This window comes from Ursus americanus, chromosome 31, assembly GCF_024610735.1.
Source record: "Ursus americanus isolate L20-20 chromosome 31, mUrsAme1.1.p, whole genome shotgun sequence".
NCBI lineage: Eukaryota > Metazoa > Chordata > Mammalia > Carnivora > Ursidae > Ursus > Ursus americanus.
Genome location: NC_142157.1, coordinates 35,961,472 through 35,987,105, shown reverse-complemented (window position 1 = coordinate 35,987,105; position 25,634 = coordinate 35,961,472). Strand labels below are relative to the sequence as shown.

Genomic DNA, 25,634 nt, shown 5'->3' with positions numbered 1-25,634 from the left:
GGCCATGGGCCAAGGCACTGGGTCAGGAGCCCGTGGGTCAGCAGATTATGGGGCGGGAGATTGAGGGTTGGAAGGCCGTGGGATGGGAGGCTATGGGTCAGGCTGTAGGTGGAGAAACCAGGGCCTAAGCCTGGGGAGCCGTACTGATGGGCAGAACTTGCCTGTGGGATGGGCGTAGCCGCAGCGTAGTGAAGTGTTCTCTTGCCTGCTCCGTGGGGTCCTCGGCTGCAGCTGGCCTTCCTACACGAGCGAGCTGGATCAGCAGCGGGCTACTCGGGTCCAGGCCTGCAGCCTCAGAACACAAGACCTTCCGTGTCCCTCGTCACTCCGGCCAAGGCATCCACCCTGGCTGTCATGAGCGAGGTCCATGCGGCTCCCTCACCTGCGGTATGGCTCAGTGGGACAACCTGAGCAGTACTAGGCCAGATTCCCAATGTCAGGGCCCCCACTGCGGCTTTCCATCTGCCCGGTTCCAACCATTCTGGAACGCTCGGGGCGCTGCTGCTTACTGTGAGGAATGGTGGAAGGCCGTGACGCCCTCCCTGCTCTCCAAGAGGTGACCTCTTTGGGAAATTCGATGGACCCAGGGAACATCCAGACAACTGCCCAGAGCAGCACAGATCCATGTCAGATGTGTGGGCCAGAACGGTTTCTGGGAGTGACCACACGTGCGCTGGAGCTGTCCTAACGCTTCCATACCGGACAGCGACCTACGGCTAAGTAACTAATCTCACACAAAGTCTCCTCTTAGGCAAGAAGCCTGGTCACACTTCCCCGGCACAGATCCTGCTGCAAGATGTACTTTGCACGTCAGGATTATAGTAACGGGAAAGTCCAACCAAGGAGCCCCATTCCACAAAATGGAGCCTGGAAAACAAGCTGGGCTGAGGTCGCCAGGAAGCCCCGCAGGGCACCCTTGGGTGTCGTCCACCACAAGCCTCCCCCTCTGAGGAGTCCAGTAACCAGACACCTCCAGACATGGTCGAAATCAGCTCAAGAATTGGTGAGCTGCCCGCACTGCAGGTGGCAGTGAGGAGAGGCCCCCAGAGACCAGCAGCCTGTTCTTGGACGAGTGGCTCGCTCTTAGTGGCCTGGGACACACACCTGCCCCCAGGAAGCCACGCTCAGCCGGGCAAAGTGCAGGTAGGATGGGAAGGACGTTGATTCTCAACACACAGGCGCTGTGGATGCGAGGTAACTCCTCACGGGAGTGCGGCTCTGGGCCCCGAAGCTTGGGCGTTCAGACCCGCCTGGTGGCTGAGCAGCTCCTGGCACGTGGCCTGGTGTTCCCTTAGCCCCTTCCCAGTGTCACATGCACCAATGACTAGGAGCAGAGGCTGGTCCACGTGTCTCTTCTATTCATGTGCTAGTCCTCTCCCCTTGCAAGTAGCAAATAACTCGGATCCACATGACCCCCCCTGAGCGACGATTTCATTACCACATGTGGGACCTGAGCATCTCTGCTAAATCTGGCATTTCATAGACTGCGCTGACCCAATAAGGTTTTCATATAAAAATTTATTAGTGATCATCATCATATTAGCACCTCTTACTTTATGCCTTATGCTTTTGCGCACGTGTCTTCATTAGTCACCATGAACGATGCTTCAGAGGTGGGCATTATGTCCCCATTTGGAGAAGAGGGGCCAGGGCTAAGAGCTGAGTCTCCTGCCAGAGTTCACATAACTTGCAGGGGGCAGAGCCAGGATGTGGATTGGGGCCTCGGACTCTTCACCATCACGAGTGTTTATTGTTTTAGGGAAGTGAGATTCCAAACTCATGAGAGAATAGTAAAAATGTCAAAGACCTGTCCATCTTGCACTGACAGGATTTATAAAATTCTCTCACATTTATTCTCTGATGCAAACGTTAATATACCCGCTCTTCGTCCAGCGTCCTGTTTTTTATTTCTTTCAATAAATGGTTCCTCTTCTCTTTTATGTGAACAAATAGACTTCAATTGTTCTGCGTAAAACCAACATCACATATATTGACATTTTATAATATCCACATTTTGAAGAATTCTGTGTCCTCCACATACTGTCTATATATAAGGATTGTGTTTACAGGGCAGTAGGATTCCGTCCCGTTTGCCCCTCAGAGCCATGTGACTTCGGGGAGAAGCAAGCCTGTAATCTCACACTAGCACCACATCACAAAATTGTTGGGAATATCGTTGATACTAAAAAGTAAAGCACTTGGTAAATGTTAACGACCTCTACAGATGTAAGAAGTTGCTTCATGATTGCCTAGAGTGAAGAACTAAAGAAAGGATAGTTGTCTGCCTGAAACAAAGGATCGGTTGGACTTCAAAATAGTGCATTTTTAAAAAGGAGCCAGCCACGTAAGAGGGTGATGGAGAGGCTGAGGGAATGCACGGGCATCCGGGGGAAGGGAGAGCGCGAGCAAAGCTTTGCAGAGCTGTCCTGTGGTTCAGCAGATGACTGGAGCCGGAGAGTCCTAATTATCCCAGAGGCTTCCTGTCGAAGAGCCGCCAAGACATGGGAGGCCTGCTTATCTAACTCACTGACTCGCTGATGACACAAAGATGGGCCTTACAGTTCATAATTGAGACTCGTGAATCAAAATTGTTTTCAACACTGCAACATTTGCAAGTTTATGTAAAAATGGTAAGACTTGTTAAAAGTATCTGAGAAGACGACTGAGGAGCAGAATAGCTAATGGTCCAGAACAGCGATGCTGGGCCAGGCCATCTAGGTTCTAACCCAAGTCTGCCACTGATTGGCTGTTTGACCACATGCTAGTGAGCAGCCTTGCTGTGCCTTGGTTTCCCCACCTACCTCATGGGTTGTAGGAATTAAGTGAGTTCATATGTGGTCAAGTGCTTCGAACAGTGGCACGTGGTCACACCTACAAAGGTTTACCACGACGCACGGTCCTGTGTTACCTGAGGGAGTGGCCACGCTGTTAACAGAAATTATAGTGGTAAGCATCCACTTGCGCCACCCTTATCAACCTGCTCCTCAGTCAGATGCCAGAGGGCTTGTCTCCACCTGCCCCTTGACGCTCCTAACGCACTGGTGCAACCCTCTGCCTCACCTTAGGCTTTTTCTTCTCTGCCCTGTGTTCCTGGGATTTAGCAAGTCCTTTGACCATCTCTTGGGTTTGACCTCACGTTTGCCCCTTGTGCTGTTTCACACTCCAAAGCAACAGGTCAGCCCAGCTCTCCCGTTTCTGGAGTCTGGGGGGAGTCAGGGTGCAGGCTGCCCTCTGGCACAGCACAGTGAGGATGGATGTACTTACAGAGAGAAGATGAGGAGAGTTTCTGATTTTTGGACATGCTGAGTTTGACACATCTGGAATCATGCAGGTGGACATTTCACAATTGATTGGAAATCCATGCAAGGCAACAAGCTAGGCGACCCTAAAAGAGACTCCAGGGAGGAAGAGCAAGGGGTGGCGGGCAAGCTCCAGGGAGGGCCGGGTGTCGGGGAGTTAACAAAGAGCCGGGAATAGGAGATGGTCCTGGGAATGGAGAGGGGAGGCTTTCAAGCAGAAGAGAAGACGAAAAGTGATGGCCAAGGAATGGCCCTACTGCTTACGGAGAGAGGGACGGATGGGGTCGGAGAGGCTGGCAGTTGAGGCCGGCTGGGAGGAGGAGCCCAGCAGGCAGGAATCAGACACCTTCGGAGCCTCTGGGTGGGCGCGAGGCCTCAACGGGCTTGGGGACGCAGGCCTGGCCTCGCCGCGCAGACTGCGGGGAGCAGGAGGGGCGGAGCTTGAGCCTCCCCCTCGCACCCCGCCGCCGAGATCCGCTACCGCCTTACTCGCTCGTTAAGGTTTCGTCGCATTCACACGTCCAGCGTCGGTGTGTGCCCCAGAAAACGTAGAGCCAGGGCGTCAGTTCTTGGGGAGCCGATGCCAGTGGGCCACGACCCCGGTGCCCCGAGTCCCCCGGGCTCCTGAGACCCCCCCAAGACCCTCGAGTCCCTCAGGCCCCCGCGATCCCCCGAGTCCCCAAGACCCCCGGAGTCATCCGGGCCCCCGAAGTCCCCGGGACCCCAAGCCCCCGGGACCCCAAGCCCCCGGGACCCCAAGCCCCCGGGACCCCAAGCCCCCGAGCCGGGTCGTCCTGTCCGGACCTGCCCCTCGCCCGCCTCCCCCGCGGATCCCAGAGACCTCCTCCCCGACGGAACTTCGGCCGGGCGGGGGCGCCGTGCGACACGGAAGCCGTGCCTGGGGACGCAGGGAGCACCCGGAAGTGACGCGCCGTCCACGGAAGTCCCGCCTGCCCCGGCGGAAGTCCCGCCCGCCAGTCCGCTGTCCCTCGTGGCTGATCGCCGGCATGGCGCACTACAACTTCAAGAAGATCACGGTGGTGCCGTCCGCGAAGGTAGGCGGCCGCGAGGGCTCGTCCGCTCTCGCCTCTCCCCTGCCGGGTCGCCAGGAAAGCCCGAGCCTGTAATTCTGGGACGGGACAGGGTCGCCTTCTCCGGCGGGCCCCCCTTCTTAAGCCGCGTCCTCTCTAGATTAGAGCCTTCCGGGGTTAGCGGGTCCCCGCGGACACAGAAGGGCAGTCTTCAGGCGTCAGGGCCCTTCCCTCCGGCGTTGGGGTCCCTCCCTCCGGCGTTGGGGTCCTTCCTCAGAGGTTAGGGTCCTTCCCTCTGGCGTTGGGGTCGTTCCTCAGACATTAGGGTCCTTCCTCCGGCGTTGGGGTCCTTCCCTCCGGCTTTGGGGTCCTTCCTCAGAGGTTAGGGTCCTTCCCCCTGGCGTTGGGGTCCTTCCTCAGAGGTTAGGGTCCTTCCCCCTGGCGTTGGGGTCGTTCCTCAGAGGTTAGGGTCCTTCCTCCGGCGTTGGGGTCGTTCCTCAGAGGTTAGGGTCCTTCCCCCGGCGTTGGGGTCCTTCCTCAGAGGTTAGGTCCTTCCCTCCGTTGTTGGGGTCCTTCCTCAGAGGTTAGGGTCCTTCCCCCTGGCATTGGAGTCGTTCCTCAGAGGTTAGGGTCCTTCCCCCTGTCGTTGGGGTCCTTCCCTCCCGCGTTGGGGTCTTTCCTCAGAGGTTAGGTCCTTCCCTCCGGCGTTGGGGTCCTTCCTCAGAGGTTAGGGTCCTTCCCCCTGGCATTGGAGTCGTTCCTCAGAAGTTAGGGTCCTTCCCCCTGGCGTTGGGGTCCTTCCCCCTGGCGTTGGGGTCCTTTCTCAGAGGTTAGGGTCCTTCCCCCTGGCATTGGGGTCGTTCCTCAGAGGTTAGGGTCCTTCCCCCTGGCGTTGGGGTCCTTCCCTCCTTTGTTGGGGTCCTTCCTCAGAGGTTAGGGTCCTTCCCCCTGGTGTTGGGGTCCTTTCCTCCGGCGTTAGAGATCTTCTGCGACCTTAGGATCCTCCCCAAAAGGAGGGGGAGAGTCGGGGAAACCTTTATGAAGTAGGTGACTTTTGAACGAGCATCTTAAGGATTCATACAATTCACTAGATGGAGAGTGGGGTACAGGTCCCCAGGCTTGATGTCTGTGTCCCTCCTGTTACTGACAGTGTTGTGGATGCCTGTCCACTTGTCTCTGCACTGGGCAGTTCAAGCAAGAGTTATTTATATTCTCAGTGACTTTCCACGTATTAGGAAATTATAAGCAGTGGATTTTAGTTTTACTTATTGTTTTATGTGCTTTCAAAGTCAAAGATTTGCAAATTGAAATTGCAGGAATTTTCTTCTTTAATGTTTTTTCTGATTTATGCTTGAGTTACCTAAAGTTTCAGAGGGTATTTGGAAGTTAAGGTAACATCAAGAAAGTATGGGATAAAATTTATTTTGGTAGTAATCTGCTAAGTGTTTTTTAAAGGCCGAAACTATGAACGTGATCAAAGTTGAATATAAAAGATTAACGATTAGTTGGAAAAGTGTAGTTGAAAACATGCGGTACTGTTGTTAGTCTTTTGAGAGGGTTTCAGGTAAGTGGATAAAAAGTAGACATTTTTGGTGTACTGTGTCTTATTTTGTTTATTTGCAGGACTTTATTGACCTGACGTTATCAAAGACTCAACGGAAGACTCCAACAGTTATCCATAAACATTACCAAATTCATCGCATTAGACATTTTTACATGAGGAAAGTCAAATTTACTCAACAGAATTACCATGACAGACTCTCACAGATTCTAACGGATTTCCCCAAATTGGATGTAAGTGACTCCACGACACGTGTAGTAATGTAAATTTGAGCCATCAGATAATTGGTATTTATAGCTACTTGGTGTACTTATCTGACAAATAAGGAAGGAAACAAAATGATTCACTTGTCAGACTTTGTGAGTTAGTGGCAAAGCTGGGAATAAAGCACAGGTTTTTTGATTCCTTAGTATTCTTCCTTTCCCCCTGCCAAGCCCCATGTGACAGGGCCCAAAGCTGTCTCCTCAGGCTTTCTCTGTCACTTCAAGGCTTGCAGGTACCAACCCAAGCTCTCTCAGAGCTGTGCACTGTGAATCTGGCAGCTCAGCAGCTTACGTGGGCTTCCTCTCCTTCCTCTTTCCAAGACTTCTTTTCCTGTGGCCTCAAGTTACGGCAGTGGCCTGAGGTCCATCACTGTTTGTGATCCTGTCGCTTCATCAGCCAGTGATGGTCAGTTCAGCACTGATCTCTTTGTGGACTGGTGAGAAGAAATTGTGTGGGGGAGCTGTGATTTGTGCAGTAAGCTAAAACAGTTGAAATCTTCACTCCAAAGCATAGTCGAGTTTGCCTGTTGAGGAAGCTGTAGAAAGCAAGAGCAGACACTGCTTATGAGGTCGCTGTGTAGGGTCACACAGCTGCAAGGTGATGAGGTGGTGAAGGATGTAGGGTGGGGTCAGCAATACAGGGTGAGAGCCTAGATTTGCTACTGTCTCACAGTAGTCTGTAAAGGTAGGTTAAGGCGTAGGGGGAAAGTTGGTTTAAATGACAGGAGTTTCTTTTATATTTAAGGTGACAATATTTGTTTAAACAATTGCAGATGTGCTTAAAATAAGAGTAGAGATTTCTGCTAGCAGACAGGCATGCACTTTCTATGTGTCTCCGAGGCATGCTACAGATGCTCAGTAGAGGCTAGTTGAACGAGTGAATAGTTTCTGGGGAAAGGATGGGTACCGTGGAAATTACCTGGAAGGAAACAAGAATGAGATTACTGGAACCTGGTGTGATATTCGGAAACACCTGCTTTGAGCAAACAAAATGCTGTGGACTAGTTAGTACCAGATTTTTGTAGTTCTTTGTAAGAAGTTTTATCTTTCTTCATCCTTGGTATTTTGTTATACAAATAGAAGTTTAAATTTGAGAACATTCTATTCCTTTTTTGTGGGGGAGAGATCGAGAGAGCATCTGAAGCAGACTCCACACTCAGGGTGGACTTGGGGCTCGATCTCACAACCCTGAGATCACGACTTAAGCTGAAATCAAGAGTCAGATGTTTAACCGACTGAGCCACCCAGGTGCCTGCCCCCTGCTTTTTTTTAAAGTAGAGGTAGCCATGTGAGAAGAATTTTAGAGTAGGAGGTTAGAGCAACTGCGTTTGCAGCATGATTGATGTGTCTCGGGTTCTGTTCAGGCCCTGGGAGCACGGCAGTCATAGAGTCCCTGTGATTTTCGAGTGAGGGGAAAGATGGTAAACATGGAAATCTGCAGCGTGTCAGATGAGTAAGAGGGGAGTTTGTAGCAGAGGCCTGAGGGCGGTGAGGCAGTGAGCCGTGGGGCTGCTCGAGAACAGCACTGGAGGCACAAACAGCAAGTGCAGAGGCCCCTGAGGAACAGGGCGTGATGTCTTTGAGGAACAGGAAGACCCAGGCGGTGGGGCAGGGTGTGTGAGAGGGAGAGTACTGGAGATGGCTCAGAGAGCAAGCAGATGTGTTGGCCAGCCGGCTGGTGCAGGACTTGAGTTCTGGCTTAAGACTTCCAAGTTGAGCCTGGGACATGCTGAGCTTTACTTACCTTTTGCAGGATGAGCAGCCCATGGGGTGGGAGACCACTGGAAGGTTGATGCACTGCATTAAGCAGCTGGTGGTGGTGAAGAGTTGAGTGCTTGGGAGGAAGAGCTAATGGGTTTGATCACAGCACAGGTGTGGCCCGAAGCACCTTGGACAGTAGAGTGGCCATCCATCCACGTGGGAACCAGGTTGGGGGGGGAGGTTTGAGGAGGAGGAGGGCGGTTTGTATGCATTGATCAAAGTGTTGGTAAGACATCACACAGAAGTGTATGTGGTCTGGAGCCTTACGAGAGGTCTAGTCTGGAGATGTCCGTGCCCTTAGATACACGCAAGGTCACCCAGGACGTGAGTGTGGAGAGAACAGTGGTCCCGGGAGCTCTACTGTTGGGTGTTGGGTGGGAGCAGGAGCCTGCAAGAACCAGAGTCATTCCCGGAGGCCAGTTGAGTAGAAAGCATCAAGAAGCGTGAGTGGCCAGCTGTGTGCTGTGCAGAGCGCTGCAGAGGAAAGGAGTTTGGGGAGGGGCTGATCTGATGAGCTGTTTTGATGGACTGGTGGAGACAATCCTGACTACCCTGTGTTTAAGGGAAGAAAAGAGCCTTTCTTCATGATGGTTGACAAGAGGGGAACAAAGGAGTAGAAGGATTGCAGGTTCAAGGGGGCTTGCAGACTTTTAGATTTGGGGGGGGCGGTGACAGCATGTTTGCAGGCCTGGATTCAGGTCTTGAGAAGTGGGGGAGGAGTCTGGTGCACAGATGGAGAGTTGGCTGGGTGTGTACATGGGGTGAAGGGGCACGTCTTGGGCCCAGGCCAGGCGGGCAGGTAGAGTGACCCCTGAGTTCACTTAGATGTTAACTAAAGAGTCCTCAGTTGGAGAGAGGGCTGGGAAAAAGATGCCGGGGGCTTGAGGAGAAAGGAAAGGTGGGATGTACTTCCCTGGGAAATTATCCTGCAAGTGTTATTGACGCATGGGATGAGAAACCCTTGCCAAAAGACCACTTTGCTTCTATTCTAGGATATCCATCCATTTTATGCTGATTTGATGAACATCCTCTACGACAAGGATCATTACAAGTTGGCTCTAGGACAGATAAATACTGCCAAAAGTTTAGTGGACAAGTAAGGTATTTTCTTAATACAGTATCTTTCAAATTACTGTCTAAAGCAAAAACCATCTCACAGTTGTTTGTACTTCTGTAAGTGTGGCCAAAGATTACGTGCGGCTCATGAAGTACGGAGACTCCCTGTACCGCTGCAAGCAGCTGAAGCGCGCGGCCCTGGGGCGCATGTGCACCATCATCCGGAGACAGAAGCAGAGCCTGGAGTACTTGGAGCAAGGTACCCGGGATGCGTCCGCAAGAACGCTGTCTAGTGTGTGCAGCTACGCTCCTTGATTCTCATCAAGAACTCCTCTTTGGAGTATTTGTTTTTGTTTTATTTTAGATCTAACAGGGTCAAATTAGTTTCCCTATCTAGCGTATGAGAAATTCTGACAGGCTAACTATTATTGAAAAAGTAGCTGGTAGTTAAAATGCTTCCAAATTACTAGTATTATTAAGAGACTTTTTTTTTCATATTTAATACATAGGGCACATACATTATAAATCACAGGAAAATACCAAGAAAATGTGTCAAAAATAAAATGACCCATAGTTTTAACCTATTGATGTTATACTTTTTTTTTTTTTAAATGTTGCCAAAAAATGCAATATGGGGCGCCTGGGTGGCTCAGTCAGTTAAGCATCTGACTTTTGGTTTTAGCTCAGGTTATGATCTCAGGGTCGTGCAATCAAGCCCTGTTCGGGCTCCATGCTCAGTGGGGAGTCTGCTTGAGATTCTCTCCCTCTGCCTTTCCCCAGCTCGGCGTGTGCACGTATACTCTCTCAGATAAATAAATCTTTAAAAAAAGCTTTGCAGTAGGTGTTAGCACAAAATTGCTGCTCCAGTTTCGTTACATGATAGTTTTATTTAAGAGCATAGTTCTGAATTGGCGTAGTACCTCCAAAGAAACAGTTACGAGCCTTTTTACTTATATTTTTAGGCTACAGATGTTTTTAAGTCATTGTTCCCTCTTCCTGAGCATCTTGCAAGTAATTTGTAACAAGTTGTCCTACTTGACTGCTTTGACAGTGCTTCCAAGGATCCGTCTGAGGGTAGGCCAGTGGCGTCACTGTGCCTTGTAGACACACCTGGTCCTTGCGTGGAACTAGCCCACTGCCTAGGCAGGAAGCGGTGGTGCGCGCGCTTGCTTCACAATCGCTTTCCAGATACCGTCTCACTTAGTAAGAGTGGTCTGGGCACTTAGACATGTTTCTGGCTCCACATTTGACCTCTTGACTAGGATTCTGGGTACAGCCTGATTTGGGAAACAGTCTTGTACTGTGGTGCATCTGCAGCTAATCCTTTTTCTATTCATATTTTTTTTGTCAACTCGTGTCATAAGTGTTGGAATGGGGTTAATAAAACCATGGGCCAGGAGTACAACTAAGTGAAGCAGATCGTAAAGTTTGACTTTCTCCATTGTTCTTATGAAATTTAAGTACATGTAATATGAACTTCTCACAGTGCGTCAGCATCTGTCCCGTCTGCCAACTATTGACCCAAATACGAGGACCCTGCTCCTGTGTGGATACCCGAATGTTGGCAAGTCCAGCTTCATCAATAAGGTTAGTTTGGGGGTGCCTGGGTGGCTCACTTGGTGACGTGTCTGCCTTTGGCTGAAGTCATGATCCCAGAGTCCTGGGATTGAGTCCCAGTTCGGACTCCTTGCTCCGCGGGGACCCTGCTTCTCCCTCTTCCTCTCCCCCTGCTTGTGCTCACTCGCTCTCTTTCTGTCCAATAAGTAAATAAAATCTTTAAAAATAAATAAGGTTAGTCTATATCTGGTGATAACGCAAGTGACTAAAGACCTGAGGCCCAAGGGCTGCTGTGTCCTGTCCCTGTGGGTTGGAGGCTGGCCGGCCGGTGAGTCTTTGAGTCAGTACTGCTCTCAGCGTACACAGCCCTTTACTCGATGGGAGGATCGAGTCTGTCTGAATCCACATTTATACTGCTGTTATGGAAAATATCGTAGTATTCTGGTACATGTTCCATGAGTTTTTTTGGGATTCGAGACATTCAAGTATGGGTTTGTGGAGAGCCTAGTGTGGGAGCGGTGGCACCAGGGGAGCTGGTGAGGACTGACTGGCTGCACTTGCTGAATTGGGCTTCCTGAGGTATTTCGTGGGTGTCACTTTGCTTGCTGGGTCACCTCTCACATAAAGAATTTGGTCCACGTCATGGGGCTGAGTTGCTCTTTACTTGAGCTACTTTATTAATTGGGACTCGAGGACACTGTTTACTTGGTCCTTCAAGACAACTTTGCTGAGCTTCAGGGACCCGGACAGAGTAGAAACAGTGTGTAAGGGGCACCGAGTGGCTCAGTTGGTTAAGGATCTGACTCTTGATTTCTGCTCAGGTCATGATGTCATGGTCGTGAGATAGAGCCTCACATCAGGCTCCTGTTCGGGGTTTGCTTGAGGTTCTCTGTCTTTCTCCACTCCTCCCCTTGTGTATACATTCTCCTAAAATGAATAAATCTTAAAAAAAATAAAATGTCAGTTCATAAATAAAATAAAATAAGATGTCAGTTCACAGCCAGTGAGACCTCAGGTGCCACACAACAGCAGTTACGTATGTGCTACGGCTGCTGCCAGGAGCACTTCCGCTTGGAGCCCATGTGCAGGTTTTTCTTTCGTCCCCAAGTGGTGCTGACACGACAGGCTGAAGCTTTGCAGTGTCTGAGCTGATGGCTCAAATGCTTGCGAGCCGGTGGCCACTTAATCCCTTACAATGAAACAATACAGTCGAGTTCCTCGTTGCACTGACCACATTTCGAGACTTGGTGGGGACGTGTGGCTGGTGGGCCCGGTATCAGCAGGTATAGAGCATTTCTGTCTTCACAGCGAATTTGTTGGGTGCTCCTGGGGCTGGGGTGGATCAGAGCAGAAGCTGACGGACGTCCTGCAAGTATTGGCCCCCCACACCCCTAATACCTGATGAGGACTGTTCCTGCCCTGGCCCAGTGGCAGGGGGACGTGGATGGAGCTTGTCCGTCTGTCAGAGAGCAGGAGCTTCTGTCCTTAGCAGTGTAATCATGCCAGGTCTCTCTCCTTGTTTGGTCTTTTTTTAATGCCAGAATCATTCATTTCAGGAACATGTAGGTGCCACATTTACCTTCTCTGAGAGAAAAGAAGGAACTTGCATGACTTGAAGTTTTGATTGTTCTGTTTTAGGTGACGAGAGCCGATGTGGATGTCCAGCCCTATGCGTTTACAACCAAGTCTCTGTTTGTGGGGCACATGGATTATAAGTACTTGCGTTGGCAGGTGAGCACTCTCACCTTTAAACAGAGAGCACACATCCGGGTGGCTGTTAACAGGGTTTGATTTTGGGGATCCCTGAGTAACTAGAGTGTCTCCCTAATTCCCAGTGCGCTTAGGGGAAGACTCTGAGGAGGTGGGAGAGATGCTCGGGGTCACCAGAAATGGCCCTGTAGAGGAAACTCCCCTGAGCTTCACAGCGGCGTGGGGGTGGTTCTCAGCGAAGCAGCCGGTGGCCTGTGTGGATGTCTGCATTACATTAACAGGGGTGCTTCCAAAGAAGTCGTTTCTGACCCTGTCATTACAAATAACATTTATTAGCCGTTTAAAAGCATGGAGCAGTTTCCAGAGAATTTCCATTTTATAAACGATAAAGTCATCCCTAACACGTGGGAGTGTTTGCCAGTTCTTCCGTTCTGCTCAATCGGGGCCCCTGGCTGGCTTCGTCAGTAGGGCATGTGGCTTTCAGTGTCCGGCTCGGGAGCTCAAGCCCCGTGTTTGGCATAGAGCTTATGTTTTCTTTAAAAAAAAAAAAAAAAAAAAGTCCTTTTGTCCAGGTCATTGGCTAGTTCTTTAGTGAGCTCCGCGGTGTCCACTCATCCCCCCTTTTTTCTTCATATTTAAAGCTTATTTGATGATGGTCAGTTGGGAGACCTACGTTTTATGTAGTGGTTCTGTGAGGGCTGGTTTGGGTGTTGTGTGCCTTCTGGGATGTGCTGGGCAGGAGGTTTGCGGTTATCTGTGCTCTGGAGTAACACATCTGACCATTAGGTCGTGGATACCCCAGGGATTTTGGACCACCCTTTGGAGGATCGGAACACCATTGAGATGCAGGCCATCACGGCCCTGGCTCACCTGCGCGCCGCGGTTCTGTACGTGATGGATCTGTCTGAGCAGTGTGGGCACGGGCTGAAGGAGCAGCTGGAGCTCTTCCAGAACATCAGACCGCTCTTTATCAATAAGGTGCCTACCGTGGGAGCCAGGGCTTTCGTTTATAACCCGCGCTACGAGGACGGTAATGGCATTCCTTGTCTTCCCTGTTCCAGCCCCTTATAGTTGTCGCAAACAAGTGCGATGTGAAGAGGTTGGCTGAGCTCTCCGAAGACGACCAGGTACGTCACCGTACTGCTCTGAGTACTTCCGACTGACTGCACACCTCACTTCAGAGCACCGAAGTTTAGGAGGGATTTTAGCAATACTAGTCCAGGTTATTTTACAGTTGAGCCGGTATCCTCAGTGGTTTATTGGTGGCAGACTAAACCTGGCCTTTCCTGACCTCTGCTCTGCCTTCAAGGCTGTGGGAATACCCGTGTGTCCCGCAGGATGGTGCATCTAACCTAGGGAAGGTCCTACCTTGCTGCCTTCGAGCCCACGAAGCACCTTCACATAGGCCTTGCCTCTTTGGGCCTCGGACGGCCCGGTGCACTGAGCAGCACCTGCAGAGTGGGGGTGTAAGTAGGAGGGTTCTATGGGTGTCACGTGCCTGCTGCACAGACTGGTGGGAAAATGAGTTTGGGAACAGAGTCGAGTGAGTGAGTGAAGAGGGAAGAACATCTGTGAACTTGCCGGAACTGTGAGTATTAAGTGTTCGCTGTATTTTCTAGGGGCAGGTAAGGTGGCTAGCCCTCATTGTCCACACAGCTCACGCTGCAGCCGCGGAGAAGGTTTGCACTAGCACAGAGGTTTTTAGACTCGTGGGTACACCTAGGCCTGCAGGGTCAGAGCCTAGAAGGTGCCTCGTGGGGTGGGTCACCCTGGAGCTTGGAGAAAAAGGGCAGTAGAATAACCTCACTGTGGCCCCATCTCCTGGAGCGGGTGTCACCGACCAGCTCAACGTGGAGGGTCTCCAGGGGTGGTGTGCTGTCCCTTCCCAGCACCTCTGTCTTGTACTAGTTGGACATCTAATACTTGCTAAGAGTAAGGCTTTTTAGACAGCCATGCTGGTTTTTCGGGCACTGCAGCGTGTTCATTCTATTACTAACTAGGTACACACGAACATCAGAGAAGTTGCTTGGGTTGGGGAGGAGCCAAGTCCCTATAAGTGATCTCTGGTTTTTAGGCGCCTGCACTGGAGGGTGGAGAAGAGGGTAGAGTTGTGGAGCACAGAGGTCAGGGTGTGCGTCCTGCCAGGTGCTCAGGTTTTGAGGGTGGGCGTGCCCAGGTCCCAGCTCTGTGGTCTGCGAGCCATGACGGGGGCGTCGTCTCCGTTCTGGAGCTGCTGGTACTACCAACTGCATCCCTGGGGGGGTTGTCGGCAATGCTGTCAGGCAGATTGAATGAGATCGGAAAGCAGGTGGGCGGCAGATGCCGTCGTGGTGGTACTGTTGGGTTCGCCTGATGGCTCGGCCTGTGCCGTGTGCACGGTGCTCTGGCTTGTCACTCGTCTCCTGTGAGATGAGTGCGGTCACTGTGAGCCCAGGTAGGGGCGGGCAGAGTGTCTGGACCACAGGCTAGTCAGACCCTGGTGTCCTTAAGACCACTGGTCTTTCCCGGGGAGGAAGAAGTCTCCCTGGGAAGTCGGACCCTGTAGCGAGGGTGGTGGCCTTGCTCGTGACAAGCTTTCCCGTCAGGGTTGACCTGCGTCTGGACAAGGGGGTGCTGGTGGAGGGGTGTACAGGGGAAGCCCCTCGTTCCAAAGCTGACTGATTTATACATTTCTGTGTTGTTTTGTAAGGAATTCTCTTAGGTTGTAGAGGCCAAAAGTATGTAAAAATAGAACTGAAAACATTCTTTAAAAAATTCTGTAGCTTGATGTTGCCGGGTTCCTTTTTAGAAGATGATGTCTTACAGAAGAATGTTCCAGGGAGCCTCTGGTTTGCTTCTGTAGTCTGGTTTGATCTTCCCAGTAATGGGTATTAATCTCAGAAGAATATAGGGAAAGATCAGCATTTGGGGGAAAAGTCCTTTAGAAGAATTTAGAAATGAACCACGGACATGCTAACTAGCATTTATGGTACCTGTGTGAAGCAGTAAGAATTGTTCGTGGGGAAGTGGAGATAAATAACGGCTCTCTCGTTTTTCTTTTGTCTTCCCAGAAAATATTTGTAGATCTGCAGGCTGCAGGGTTTCCCGTGGTTGAGACTAGCACCCTGACGGAGGAAGGGGTTATTCAAGTGAAAACGGAGGTCAGTGCTTCGTCCATCCCTCTGCCACCTTTGTCGTCAGAGGAGCCAGTTGTTGGGAAGGGAGCGTTCTCTGCAGGTGTCGTGGGCAGGGAGTCCTCAAGGCGGCCACGCGGGAGAGCGTGCGTGCCGCACTGACCCTGGTCCCCACCCGCCCACTTGAACGTGGGGCTTGAGGGGACGCTCCGACCTCCGCACGGGTGACTTCACTTCGTCCACTGCCTGCTGTCCTTCCTGACCTGTCAGGAGGGCTGTGGGAGCTGTACGGTCGCCGAACTTGTGCAGAAGTTGAAGGAGCAAAAGGAGCACAGAGAGAGACGTTTCCTGTGAGGTTTCAGTGCGATTCTGATCACTTACGTTGTTGTTTTTATGTGAAATAGAAGGGAAGGGCGGGTCCGATGCGGTTGGCTCAGCTCTGGTGCTCCAGTCAGAGTCCAAGGGGGGCCGTGAACCTGCTGGGGCCACAGCACCAGGGTCGCTGGTGGTGGGAGCCAGGCCTGGAAGGGCCGTTGGGTGTTGTCTCGGTACTGTCCCAGCCTGGGCTGGCCTGGGAAGGGGGCCCTGCTCCCTCTTGAGTGTGGCGTCTGCCCTGGGGGGGTTACATGAACCTCAGGGTGATCCCCAAGACGGCACCAGCCACTGTGACTCCTGAAGAAAAGGGTGTAGCGGGGTCCAAAGCTTTGGAACATGGTGTGCTGGTGAGCGGGGGGCCCTGGTTTCTGCCCTGCACCCCGGCCTCTGGCCCCAAAGGTGGGATGCCTTGTGAGTCCAGCCCTTGTTTCCTTATCTCAGGCTTGTGACAGGCTCCTGGCTCATCGAGTTGAAACCAAAATGAAAGGAAATAAAGTGAACGAGGTGCTGAACAGGCTGCATCTGGCCATGCCGAACAAGAGAGACGACAAGGTGAGGTCGGCCTTCCCAAGAGGCTGCGAGCCCCACCCGCCTCAGGCAGGGCTCGTGGGCACTGTGCACACTCAGTGGAGTAGGAATGACGTCGTGTGTCCTGACGTACGAAGTGCGGGGGCAGAACCTGCGTCTCACTCCCCTAGAGGCAGTTATGTCTCGTTCATCCTCCCATTGATCTTCCTGGTGTGCAGGCATATTGAAGCTAGAAGTGTATCACATTCCTTAAAATGTTTTGTTTTCTGGGGCACCTGGGTGGTGCAGTCGGTTAAGCGTCTGACTCTTGGTTTCAGCTCTTGTCGTGATCCTCAGGGTTGTGGGATCGAGCCCCGTGTCGAGGGTTGGGGGGCAGTCAGCACTCAGCCGGAGTCTGAGATTCTCCCTCCCTGTCCCTCCCACAGTGCTCTCTAAAATAAGTCAGTCAGTCTTCAAGAAAAATGTTTTTTCTTGGTTTTCTTGCTGTTACAGTGCTCCGTTGCACACCTTTATCCTTAAGTCTTTGCTTTTCGTTGCAGACGTATACGTAGAGTGAGTTTTATGGTAGGGAGTTGAGACGGTCAGTGTCCTCCAGACATGTCCTCCTGGGTCATGCTGTACGTTTCCCGGATCTTTGACGCTGAGTGTTCACTCACGTCGGTCTGATCCATTAAAGGTGGTCCCATTGCTGGGATTTCCTTCATGATTCATGCCGGCGAGCATTTTTTTATTCATGAAGATTTTATTTTTAAGTAGTCTCTACACCCAACATGGGGCTTGAACTCACAATCCTAAGATCAGGAGTCACGTGCTCCACCAACTGTGCCGGCCAGGTGCCCTGTCAGGCAAGCTTTTTTCATGAGCTTATTGGCCTGTTAGTTCTTCAGGTCATTTATCTCATTTAATTTATAATTTATACTCATATAATTTATACTCATTTAATTTATAGTTTTTATGTAAGGGAAATTAGATTTTGATATGTTCTGTAGGGCTTTTTTTGTTTTTCTTCTTTGGTCATTTTTTGTTTGTTTTAAGCTTTTATTTATTTGGGAGAGTAAAAGCGAGGGAGAGAGATCCCAGAGCGAGAGGGAGAAGCAGACTCGCCACCTAGCGGAGAGCCTGATGTGGGACTCGAACCCAGGACCCTGGGATCATGACCTGAGCCAAAGGCAGTCGTCTAACTGACTGAGCCACCCAGGCACCCCAGGTCGTTTGCTTTTTGATTTGGGTTTCCTCTTTCAGTCTCAGATTATACTTTTTTTTTTTAAGATTTTATTTATTTGACAGAGAGAGATACAGCGAGAGGGAACAGCAGCAGTGTGGGAGAGGGAGAAGCGGGCTCCCTGGAGCCCCACACGGGGCTCTATCCCAGACCCTGGGATCATAACCTGAGCCAAAGGCAGACACTTAACGACTGAGCCACCCAGGCACCCTTTAGATTATACATTTTTCAAATACATACCATTAACTAATATTAATACTTTTTTGCGGCTATTGGGTTTTGTGTCATGCACAGAAAGACCTATCATTCATTCCAAAAATATTCTTTAAAAGTATTTTTCTTCTATACTTGAATGGTTTCATGTTTTTAATTTTACCTGTTTTGAACAGAAGGTTTTGCTCAGTCTTGCATTTCTTTTGTTCTTGGGAAGGAGGCAGCTTCCCAGCTGTGTTTTTGCCGGGCTAGTCATTTATCTCAGAACTAATGATCGAATCCTGTATCTTTCCATTAAATTCTGTGTACTGGGTTTCTGTCTAGATTGCTTTCATCTGCTTTGTTTCTCCTGTGTTGCTTTTTTGTTCATAATTTTTCTTGAGAATCTTAGTGTTTATTTTTTCCAGGTAAACTTTGGCAGGGGCACCTGGGTGGCTCTGTCAGTTGGGCATCTACCTTCGGCCCAAGTCATGATCTCAGGGTCCTGGGATAGAGTCCGTGCATTGGGCTCCCTGCACAGCGGGGAGTCTGCTGCTCTCTCTGCCTGCCGCTCCCCCTGCTTATGCTCTCTTGCTCTCTCTCTGTTAAATAAATAAATAAAATCTTAAAAATAAATAAATAAATAAACATTGGATCAGCAATGGAGTTTTCCTGTTTTCTTGCCCAGCTGGCCCTGTGCCCCCGCCCAGTCATCTGCTGGTTTGTAATTGGTCTGGCTTTGCAGAGGGGGAGCATGCCTCTGGTTTTTCACTCTTGTGTTCCTTTTGCATTCAGCAAGGTATTTCATGTAACTCTTTCTGGTGATGTCTCCTCAGGAGAGGCCCCCTTTCATCCCCGAGGGAGTGGTGGCACGCAGGAAGAGAATGGACATTGGGGAGCCCAGGAGAAAGCAGGTAGGTCTGCTTCAGGGGTGCAGAAGGCCACGTGTACACAGGGCGGGCACAGAGAATAACACTGGGGGTGGTCGGGCCCGTCCTGTCAGGTTCTGCAAGCACGGATGTGAGTGGTGGGGCTTCCCGGACATGGGATCTGGGCCACACAGGCGTTAGAGGAGTGGGCTGGTGGGTTGGAGAAGAGGTCATCTCCCAGGGGCGAGGAGGGGCTCAACACATACGCACCTGGAAGGCCAGCGAGAGCTGATGGGAGTGCCCTGCCCCTGTGTTGCAGGAACGAGACCTTGAAGTGGAGCTGGGAGACGATTACATTTTGGACCTTCAGAGTAAGGGCTGACGTCTGGGTCAGGAAGCTGCGGGAGGGCCTCAGTGCCCATGCGCCCCGCAGCTGCGTCTTAATCCCTTTCTTAGAGATGAGGTTGTGTGCGGATGGCTTCTGAGGCTTCTTGTGGGCGGTTTCGGGGGCTTCAGGAGGAGGGTGGTGGTCAGCTTGTGTGGTGCGTGGGTGCCAGCGCAGGCCGCTGCTGCTGCTGGCCTGCCACCGCTGCCTTCGTCTCCCACTCTGGGCCTGTGGTCCGGAGGTGCTGCGTGACCCTGGGCGTGTGTTTCTTCGCTGGGGTGTTGGGTGCATGTGCTCTGTTGTCTTCCTGGAGAGCCGTGTGTAAGAAGTGATTTGGGGCACACTGTGGTTGAGGGTATTAAAAACTCTAGTAAACATAACGTTTCTTTTCTTTTTCAGAGTACTGGGATCTGATGAACTCCTCTGAGAAATACGATAAGATACCAGAGATTTGGGAAGGCCATAATGTAGCTGATTATATTGATCCCGACATCATGCAGGTCTGTGTCGCTTGCTGAATTATGTGATTTTTATTCTTTATGTGACTGTGAAGGTACCAGCGTGACTGTTGGCCTACCTGGACATGTTGCCTGTGTTCTGTCTACAGCGCAAGCCTCCCCACCCTGTCACCAACAATCTACTCCCGCCGAGTGTCCTGGAGACCCCAGGGCTCTGGTCGGAGCCACAGCCTCCTTTGTGGGGCACGTGTACTCTGTGGGCCTCGAGCTCCCTGTCCTCCGGCTTGACTCGTTCTTGCCTCCTGGAGCTTTGCTCCTTGGCGGCGGCTTCCTCCGTGGCTATCTCTTAGCAGGTTCCTCTTCTTTAAAAAACAGAACCTTTCTTAAACCCTGTGTTCTCCTTTACTTGTTCTCCTGCTCCTCTCTCCTCAGTCAAGGTTTTTGAAAAAATACAGAGTATTTCCTGTCAGTGCTCCCTCATTTCCTGCTCCTTCCCAAATGCTGCCCTTCCTTTACATTTTCAGTCTGCAGGCTGCTCTGCTGGGCAGGCCCCTCCATTTGCACGCTGAGGCCCACACTCCCAGCCCCAGGAACCCTGTCGTGGGCTCCTTTAAGTAATCTCTGCACCCAGTGTGGGGCCTGAACTCAGGATCCCGACATCAAGAGTCGCACGCTCCACAGACTGAACCAGCCAGGTGCTCCCATAACTTGTTTATTAACTGTAGCCAGCAGTGGCGTCTGTGTTTGGGGATGGCCTTAGAATGGGCAAAGGGGATGTTGTAGGTCCATGTCAGCTCACATTGGTAAGTTCCTAGTTTTTCCAGTAGGAGGTGGTCTCGCGCATGCACGTGTGTGTGTGGGTGTGGGTGTGGGTGTGGGTGTGTGTGTGGTGGCAGGGCAGGTGGTTCGGAATGAGGGAGGTGACGTCTGCACATTTCACCTTAATGTCTGCAGTAATTGTTAGTAAAGAAAAAGAAACGGCACAGGACAGCTCACGGGGCGTCCCTGCGAAGAACTGGGCACAGGTGCTCATCGCCCCCCGAGAGGCCGAGGAGAACCAAGTTCCTGCAGGAACATCGCTACACTTAAGAGTTTTTCATTGTGCTTAATGATAATTCTTTTTTAAGAAATTGGAAGAGTTAGAAAAAGAAGAAGAGCTAAGGACAGCAGCAGGCGAGTACGACAGCGAGTCTGACAGTGAGGACGAAGAGATGGGGGAGATCCGCCAACTGGCAAAGCAAATTCGGGAAAAAAAGAAGCTGAAAATTCTGCAGTCCAAGGAGAAGAACACACAGGGCCCCAGGATGCCTCGGACTGCTAAGAAGGCAAGTTCTGTGTTTCCAGAGTGCCAGGACCGGCTTGTGCGGTACTGGATTCTCATACAGTCATTGCTAAATGCAACATTTGAACCCAAATGTGGCCGTGGCCGTGGGATTGCACATACTTTGTTTTGTTGATACATACTGGCGTTTGCGGTGGGTTGAGCCCTGGTCTGCTGGATTCTGCTGATGGCCCCTTTTCCTGGTGAATTTCGGGTTCACACTGTTGAAGTCAGACTCTCTGCAGCTGAACAGAGTAAGGTTGTGATTGGGATTTGTGACAAAAGCCGTTAGTTACCATGTGCCTGTTCTTTAATTTCTCTGCGAGTCAGGACTCATCTTTTGCCATTTACAGAAACCTAAGCCAGTCCAATTTAAATCCTCGGGCAATTTCTTGGCTCCTGTGACTGGTTAGGATAGTGAGAGTCACACTTTAGGCACAAATTATTCAAGTGATATGACAATTCTTTCCAGTCTCAGCCCCATCTTTATAGGCTATTTCTCTCCTGCTCTGTGCTCGTCAGGGCGGCAGGTGAGCCCAGGTCCTGTGGGCGAGCCCTCAAACTGAGGGATGTGGTAGAAGGATGGCATGAGGGTCAGCTAAAATGTGACAGGAGAGGAACGGTAAGTGACGGTCCAGACACCTCAGTGGATGTTAGTGTGTCTGAAATACTGTTTTCCTGGGGCGCCTGGGTGGCTCAGTCGTTAAGCATCTGCCTTCCGCTCAAGGCATGATCCCAGCGTTATGGGATCGAGCCCCACATCAGGCTCCTCTGCTGGGAGCCTGCTTCTTCCTCTCCCACTCCCCCTGCTTGTGTTCCCTCTCTCGCTGGCTGTCTCTCTAATAAATAAATAAAATCTTAAAAAAAAAAAAGAAATACTGTTTTCCTGAGATGGGAAACAAGTGGTTCTTGGTAGACTGGACATCTGTGTCCCCAGTGGTGCTCTGTGGGTTTGGGAGGAGACGCCGCAGCTGGAGTTTGCGTCTTGGGGCACATCATGTGACCTCAGCGTCAGGGACCCTGCACGCCGAGACTCCCCTGCAGAGTTGTGCAGAATCCAAGGACGTGATGTGTACGTCATCTTACATGTGGCCACTGCCTAGGAGATGTTGGTTTTGACGGCTTTAATGAGTGCCCAAAAATACAAACGTGAGCTCGATTAAAAGATTTAATTCCTAGAAGAAACGTATCCTAGATCATTGTAAAAGGTGCATTGTCCTTTGAGTTTTCTTTTTTTAAAGCATTTCATCAAAGTAATTTTGCTTAAATCCCTTCCCCCCGTGTTCAGGTTCAGCGGAAAGTCTTGGAGGAGGAGATGCGCAGTCTGGGTGTTGACATGGATGACAAAGACAACGTAAGTGCGTGGAGATGGCCCTGGGACACGTACGGGTCTGCCTTAGGACACCAGGCTCTTAGAAACCCGGGGCTGGCAGAGCTGCTTACGGAAGAGAGGAGAACTTGGAGCGTGTGTGTCGAGCGGCATTGGAAGTGCTGGCTGAGAGCTGAACGTGCTCGTCCCACCACCGTGCGTGGGCCCCTTGGGATAGTTCAGGGCACTCAGATCCAGGGACCCTGCTGGTGGTGCAGGGGCCATTTTCAGCCTCCAGTCTTGTTCCCGCGAGAAGAGTTGAGGGACGCCTTACTCACTCCGTGTGGCCCTGAGCATGGGGCGGCCTCAGTGCACTTTCTTTGTGGGGTTTGGTTTTTTTGGTTTTGGGTTTTTTTTCCCCCTTTTTGTCAGTTTTTTATCCTGTTTATGCCTACATCATTTTCCATTTCAGGTTAATGGAAAATACGAAAAATACCAAAAACAGGAAAGGAAAAAAATCACTTGTGTTTACAGCACACAGAAATAATCTAGGTTGACATGCCGTTTATACGTTTTTATTTGGCTTTTTATGCAGAGGGCTTTAATCCTTTTTTTCTTTAAAATGTATTTATAACTGCATTCTGTATATCATGCCTGTTTCTCACTGTGGCATAGCATTTTCAGGATAAGTTTTGAGTAAAAAGTCTTAGTTTATTCTTGGCTTCTTGGGCTGGTCATTGTGTAAAAATTCATTTGCTGTTAACTCAGAATATAAGGTGATGTGTAAGAAATATACAATGAAGTAAAAGTAATTTGTGTTGGGAAGAATACAAGTTGGAATAGAACGTCAGAACAAAACATAAACTTATTTTTAAAATTTTTAACTTGAACTTTGATTTTGGTGACTGAAGTCTTCAGGTAGCGTTTTACTTTAGTGACCACACAGATCTGTGAGGGTGCGTTGAGTCAGCATGAGAGGAGCTTGGGCTGTAAATAGTTCAGAACAGTTTTCCTGGGGGCCCAACGATTAAAAGGTATTTCAGATAACTGTTGGAATTCTGATTTTTTTCTTTGATGAATTATGTTGCAGCATATGCATTTTTTAAAGATTTTATTTATTCATTTTGGAGTGGTTGTATGTGAGTGGGAGGAAGGGCAGAGGGAGAGAGAATCTGAAAGACTCTCCACTGAGCACGGAGCCCAATACCAAGCTTGATCCCAGGACCCTGAGATCATGGCCTGAGCTGAAATCAAGAGTTGGATGCTCAGCTGACTGAGTCACCCAGGCCCCTTTGGAGCATATACATTTTTATATAAAATAATCTTTTCATATTCTGGATTATTTTATTGAAACAGATTCCCAGAATTAGAATAACCAAAATCAAAAGACAGCATCATGTTAAAGTTCTGGGTTAGACTGATTCGGATTTTTAACTAGCAACGTGTGAAGGCGCCCTGCTCACATGGCGCGTTATCTTATCGAACATGTGATTGCTTATCGCGTGCAGGCTGAGTGCCTGTGCGCCTGTCGAGGGCACAGACAGGGAACGGGTGAGCAGGGCGCCCGCCAGTGGGAGCAGAGGTAGCCGCCCAGGGGACAGTCGGTGTGTCTGCTTATCCTCAGCTCGGAGCTTTCTGAGGGCTGTCCCCTGTGTTCAGGTACATAACCCCAGAGTTGCAAGGAGAGGACACTGTACATGTGAAATAGAAACGGGTGTCAGTCTCATGATCAAGGGTAAGGGACAACATTGTGGAATGGCCAGCTTTAAGTAGATACTTTCTAATGGAGTTAAAATCCTATATGTAACATAAAGCAGTGTGTTAACTGAAAAAGAATATTTAACCAGTAACTAATGTGCGTTTAAAGAGCTTTAGCTTATTCAGTAATGTCTTTCAAAACTCTTCAGTGTCTTATCTCCTGTCGGTGTAATTTCGTGTGTGTGACCACAGCCCTGAATTTGCCATTCGTGCTTTTCAGGCCCATTATGCCATCCAGGCCAGAAGGTCCCGGAGCGTTACTAGGAAGAGGAAACGGGAGGGGTCTGTTCCACCCACGTCTGCAGCCCGCAGCCGCAGCTGCTCTCGGACTCCGCGGGATGTCTCTGGCCTTCGGGATGTCAAGGTTAGTCCCTTTTAGTCCCTGTGATGTGTGGTAAAAAACAGTGGCCTCTGCTGGTGACTCATGGGCTCAGGACACACCCCGCAGCTGTGGTTCAGAGGGCAGGGACCACAGGTGGGGCTGGGGCCCTCTGAGAGGCGAGCTCAGTGTTCTGCACCCTTGCCCTAGCGGTGTCCTCCCACAGGTGGGTGGAGGCATGATGTCCTAGGGCACCCTGCTCACAGCCTGGGGCCAGAGTCCCTGCAGGGAGCGGTTCTGGTCAGTCTTTGGGAAAGACACTTTGGATATATACAGTCTCTTTCATTGAAACTTTTTTTATTAAGTAAATACAGAAATGGTTAGTTTCAGCATTTTGAAAGCTCAGGTACAGGAGAAAGTCTGTATATAAACTGGCAAACCATTTACTTGATGGAAGCCTGAGATTTCCATCTCCTAGAAATCTGGATTTTAGTACCAGTGTTGCCAGATAGGAGCAGTATGGTTTCATGGGCTGTGTTTTCTTGTTTATCTAAGAGAGAGTTACAGCCGATGGGCCTAATCTTCCAGCTCCTGCTAGGCACAGGACTTGTCTAGACAGAATGTTCTTCCCATCCTCCCGTGCACAGGCTTGAGTTCTGCAGCCCCTGGGCCCCAGGGCAAACTGCAATGACTGACCTCGCAGAAGAGATCTGGACCGTGAAGACAGGCAAGGCCCGTGGAAACTCGGTAGCTAACGTGTGTTGTGTGTTCTTGTGTTGCACAGATGGTGAAGAAAGCCAAGACTATGATGAAGAAGGCTCAGAGGAAGATGAACCGCCTGGGGAAGAAGGGAGAAGCGGACAGACATGTGTTCGACATGAAGCCCAAGCACTTGCTCTCCGGAAAGAGGAAAGCTGGTAAAAAGGACAGGCGGTAGTGGCCTCTGCAGCTGCAGTGGTCTGGCTGGACGGGGTGGCGCCCGGCCTGGCCTAGTGTGGTGTGGGGTCCCGGGGTCGGGGTTCCGGCCTGTAAACTGCAGACAACGAGGAAGCCGGACGCTCTGGCTGCTTGGTCTCGGCGGGTGCACGAGTGCGGGAAAGTGTTCGCGCCGCCGCATGGCACAGGCCTTCTGAGTGGACGGTGCATTCTGTGTTTGATGGAGTTTTGATTGCTTCAGATCTGCAGAAAAGGGAAGATTGATTGACGTGAATGTGTGTTTTGATGGAGAAAAGTCTTACTCTGTTCTGCAAGAGGGAACTTTGGTTCATGTGTGTCTGGTCTGTTTTTGCAAAGAGAACTCCTCTGCTTGTGAGCAAGGGCAGAAGGCTGCCAGCCCTGCCTGCTAAGAACGAGTGCCAGCGCTAGATGATTTTCTCGTCTTTCTGTGTGATGTGTGTGCCCTGGTAACCTCTCTCCATCTAGTTTATCCAGAATAAACTTCTGAAAGAAAGTGGTTTAGGTTGACTTATTTAGGTGTTTTTGGCTTAGTTACAAATCACTGTAGTTAAGCCAAATGGAAAGGGAAAAAAATAAACCAACTCTTCTGT

General features: G+C 50.6%; 1 protein-coding gene and 1 long non-coding RNA gene across 2 annotated transcripts; one reads left to right on the top strand and one right to left on the bottom strand.

The window, feature by feature from the left end:
* Positions 1-1,498: 1,498 nt before the first annotated feature.
* Positions 1,499-3,948, bottom strand: LOC123802320 (uncharacterized). The gene is made up of 2 exons (XR_006782499.2): positions 3,265-3,948; positions 1,499-2,925 (listed from the first exon to the last, which is right to left on the bottom strand). It is a non-coding gene; the product is annotated as an uncharacterized LOC123802320 (long non-coding RNA).
* A 305-nt stretch (positions 3,949-4,253) lies between these two features.
* On the top strand, positions 4,254-25,537 carry GTPBP4 (GTP binding protein 4). The gene is made up of 17 exons (XM_045812921.2): positions 4,254-4,354; positions 5,954-6,124; positions 8,908-9,011; positions 9,094-9,230; positions 10,458-10,558; positions 12,167-12,259; positions 13,025-13,216; positions 13,300-13,365; positions 15,289-15,378; positions 16,168-16,278; positions 18,505-18,582; positions 18,857-18,908; positions 19,322-19,422; positions 20,508-20,705; positions 21,990-22,055; positions 23,989-24,132; positions 24,872-25,537. The coding sequence occupies exons 1-17, from the start codon at positions 4,307-4,309 to the stop codon at positions 25,022-25,024; spliced, it is 1,905 nt and encodes a 634-aa protein (XP_045668877.2). The 5' UTR covers positions 4,254-4,306; the 3' UTR covers positions 25,025-25,537.
* The last annotated feature ends 97 nt before the right edge of the window (positions 25,538-25,634 follow it).

Excerpts from the sequence above, each read along its gene's own strand:
- GTPBP4 (XM_045812921.2), top strand. The coding sequence starts at position 4,307 with ATGGCGCACTACAACTTCAAGAAGATCACGGTGGTGCCGTCCGCGAAG. Across the intron at positions 9,012-9,093 it reads GCCAAAAGTTTAGTGGACAA|TGTGGCCAAAGATTACGTGC; the intron begins GTAAGGTATTTT and ends TACTTCTGTAAG. Across the intron at positions 16,279-18,504 it reads CGAACAAGAGAGACGACAAG|GAGAGGCCCCCTTTCATCCC; the intron begins GTGAGGTCGGCC and ends ATGTCTCCTCAG.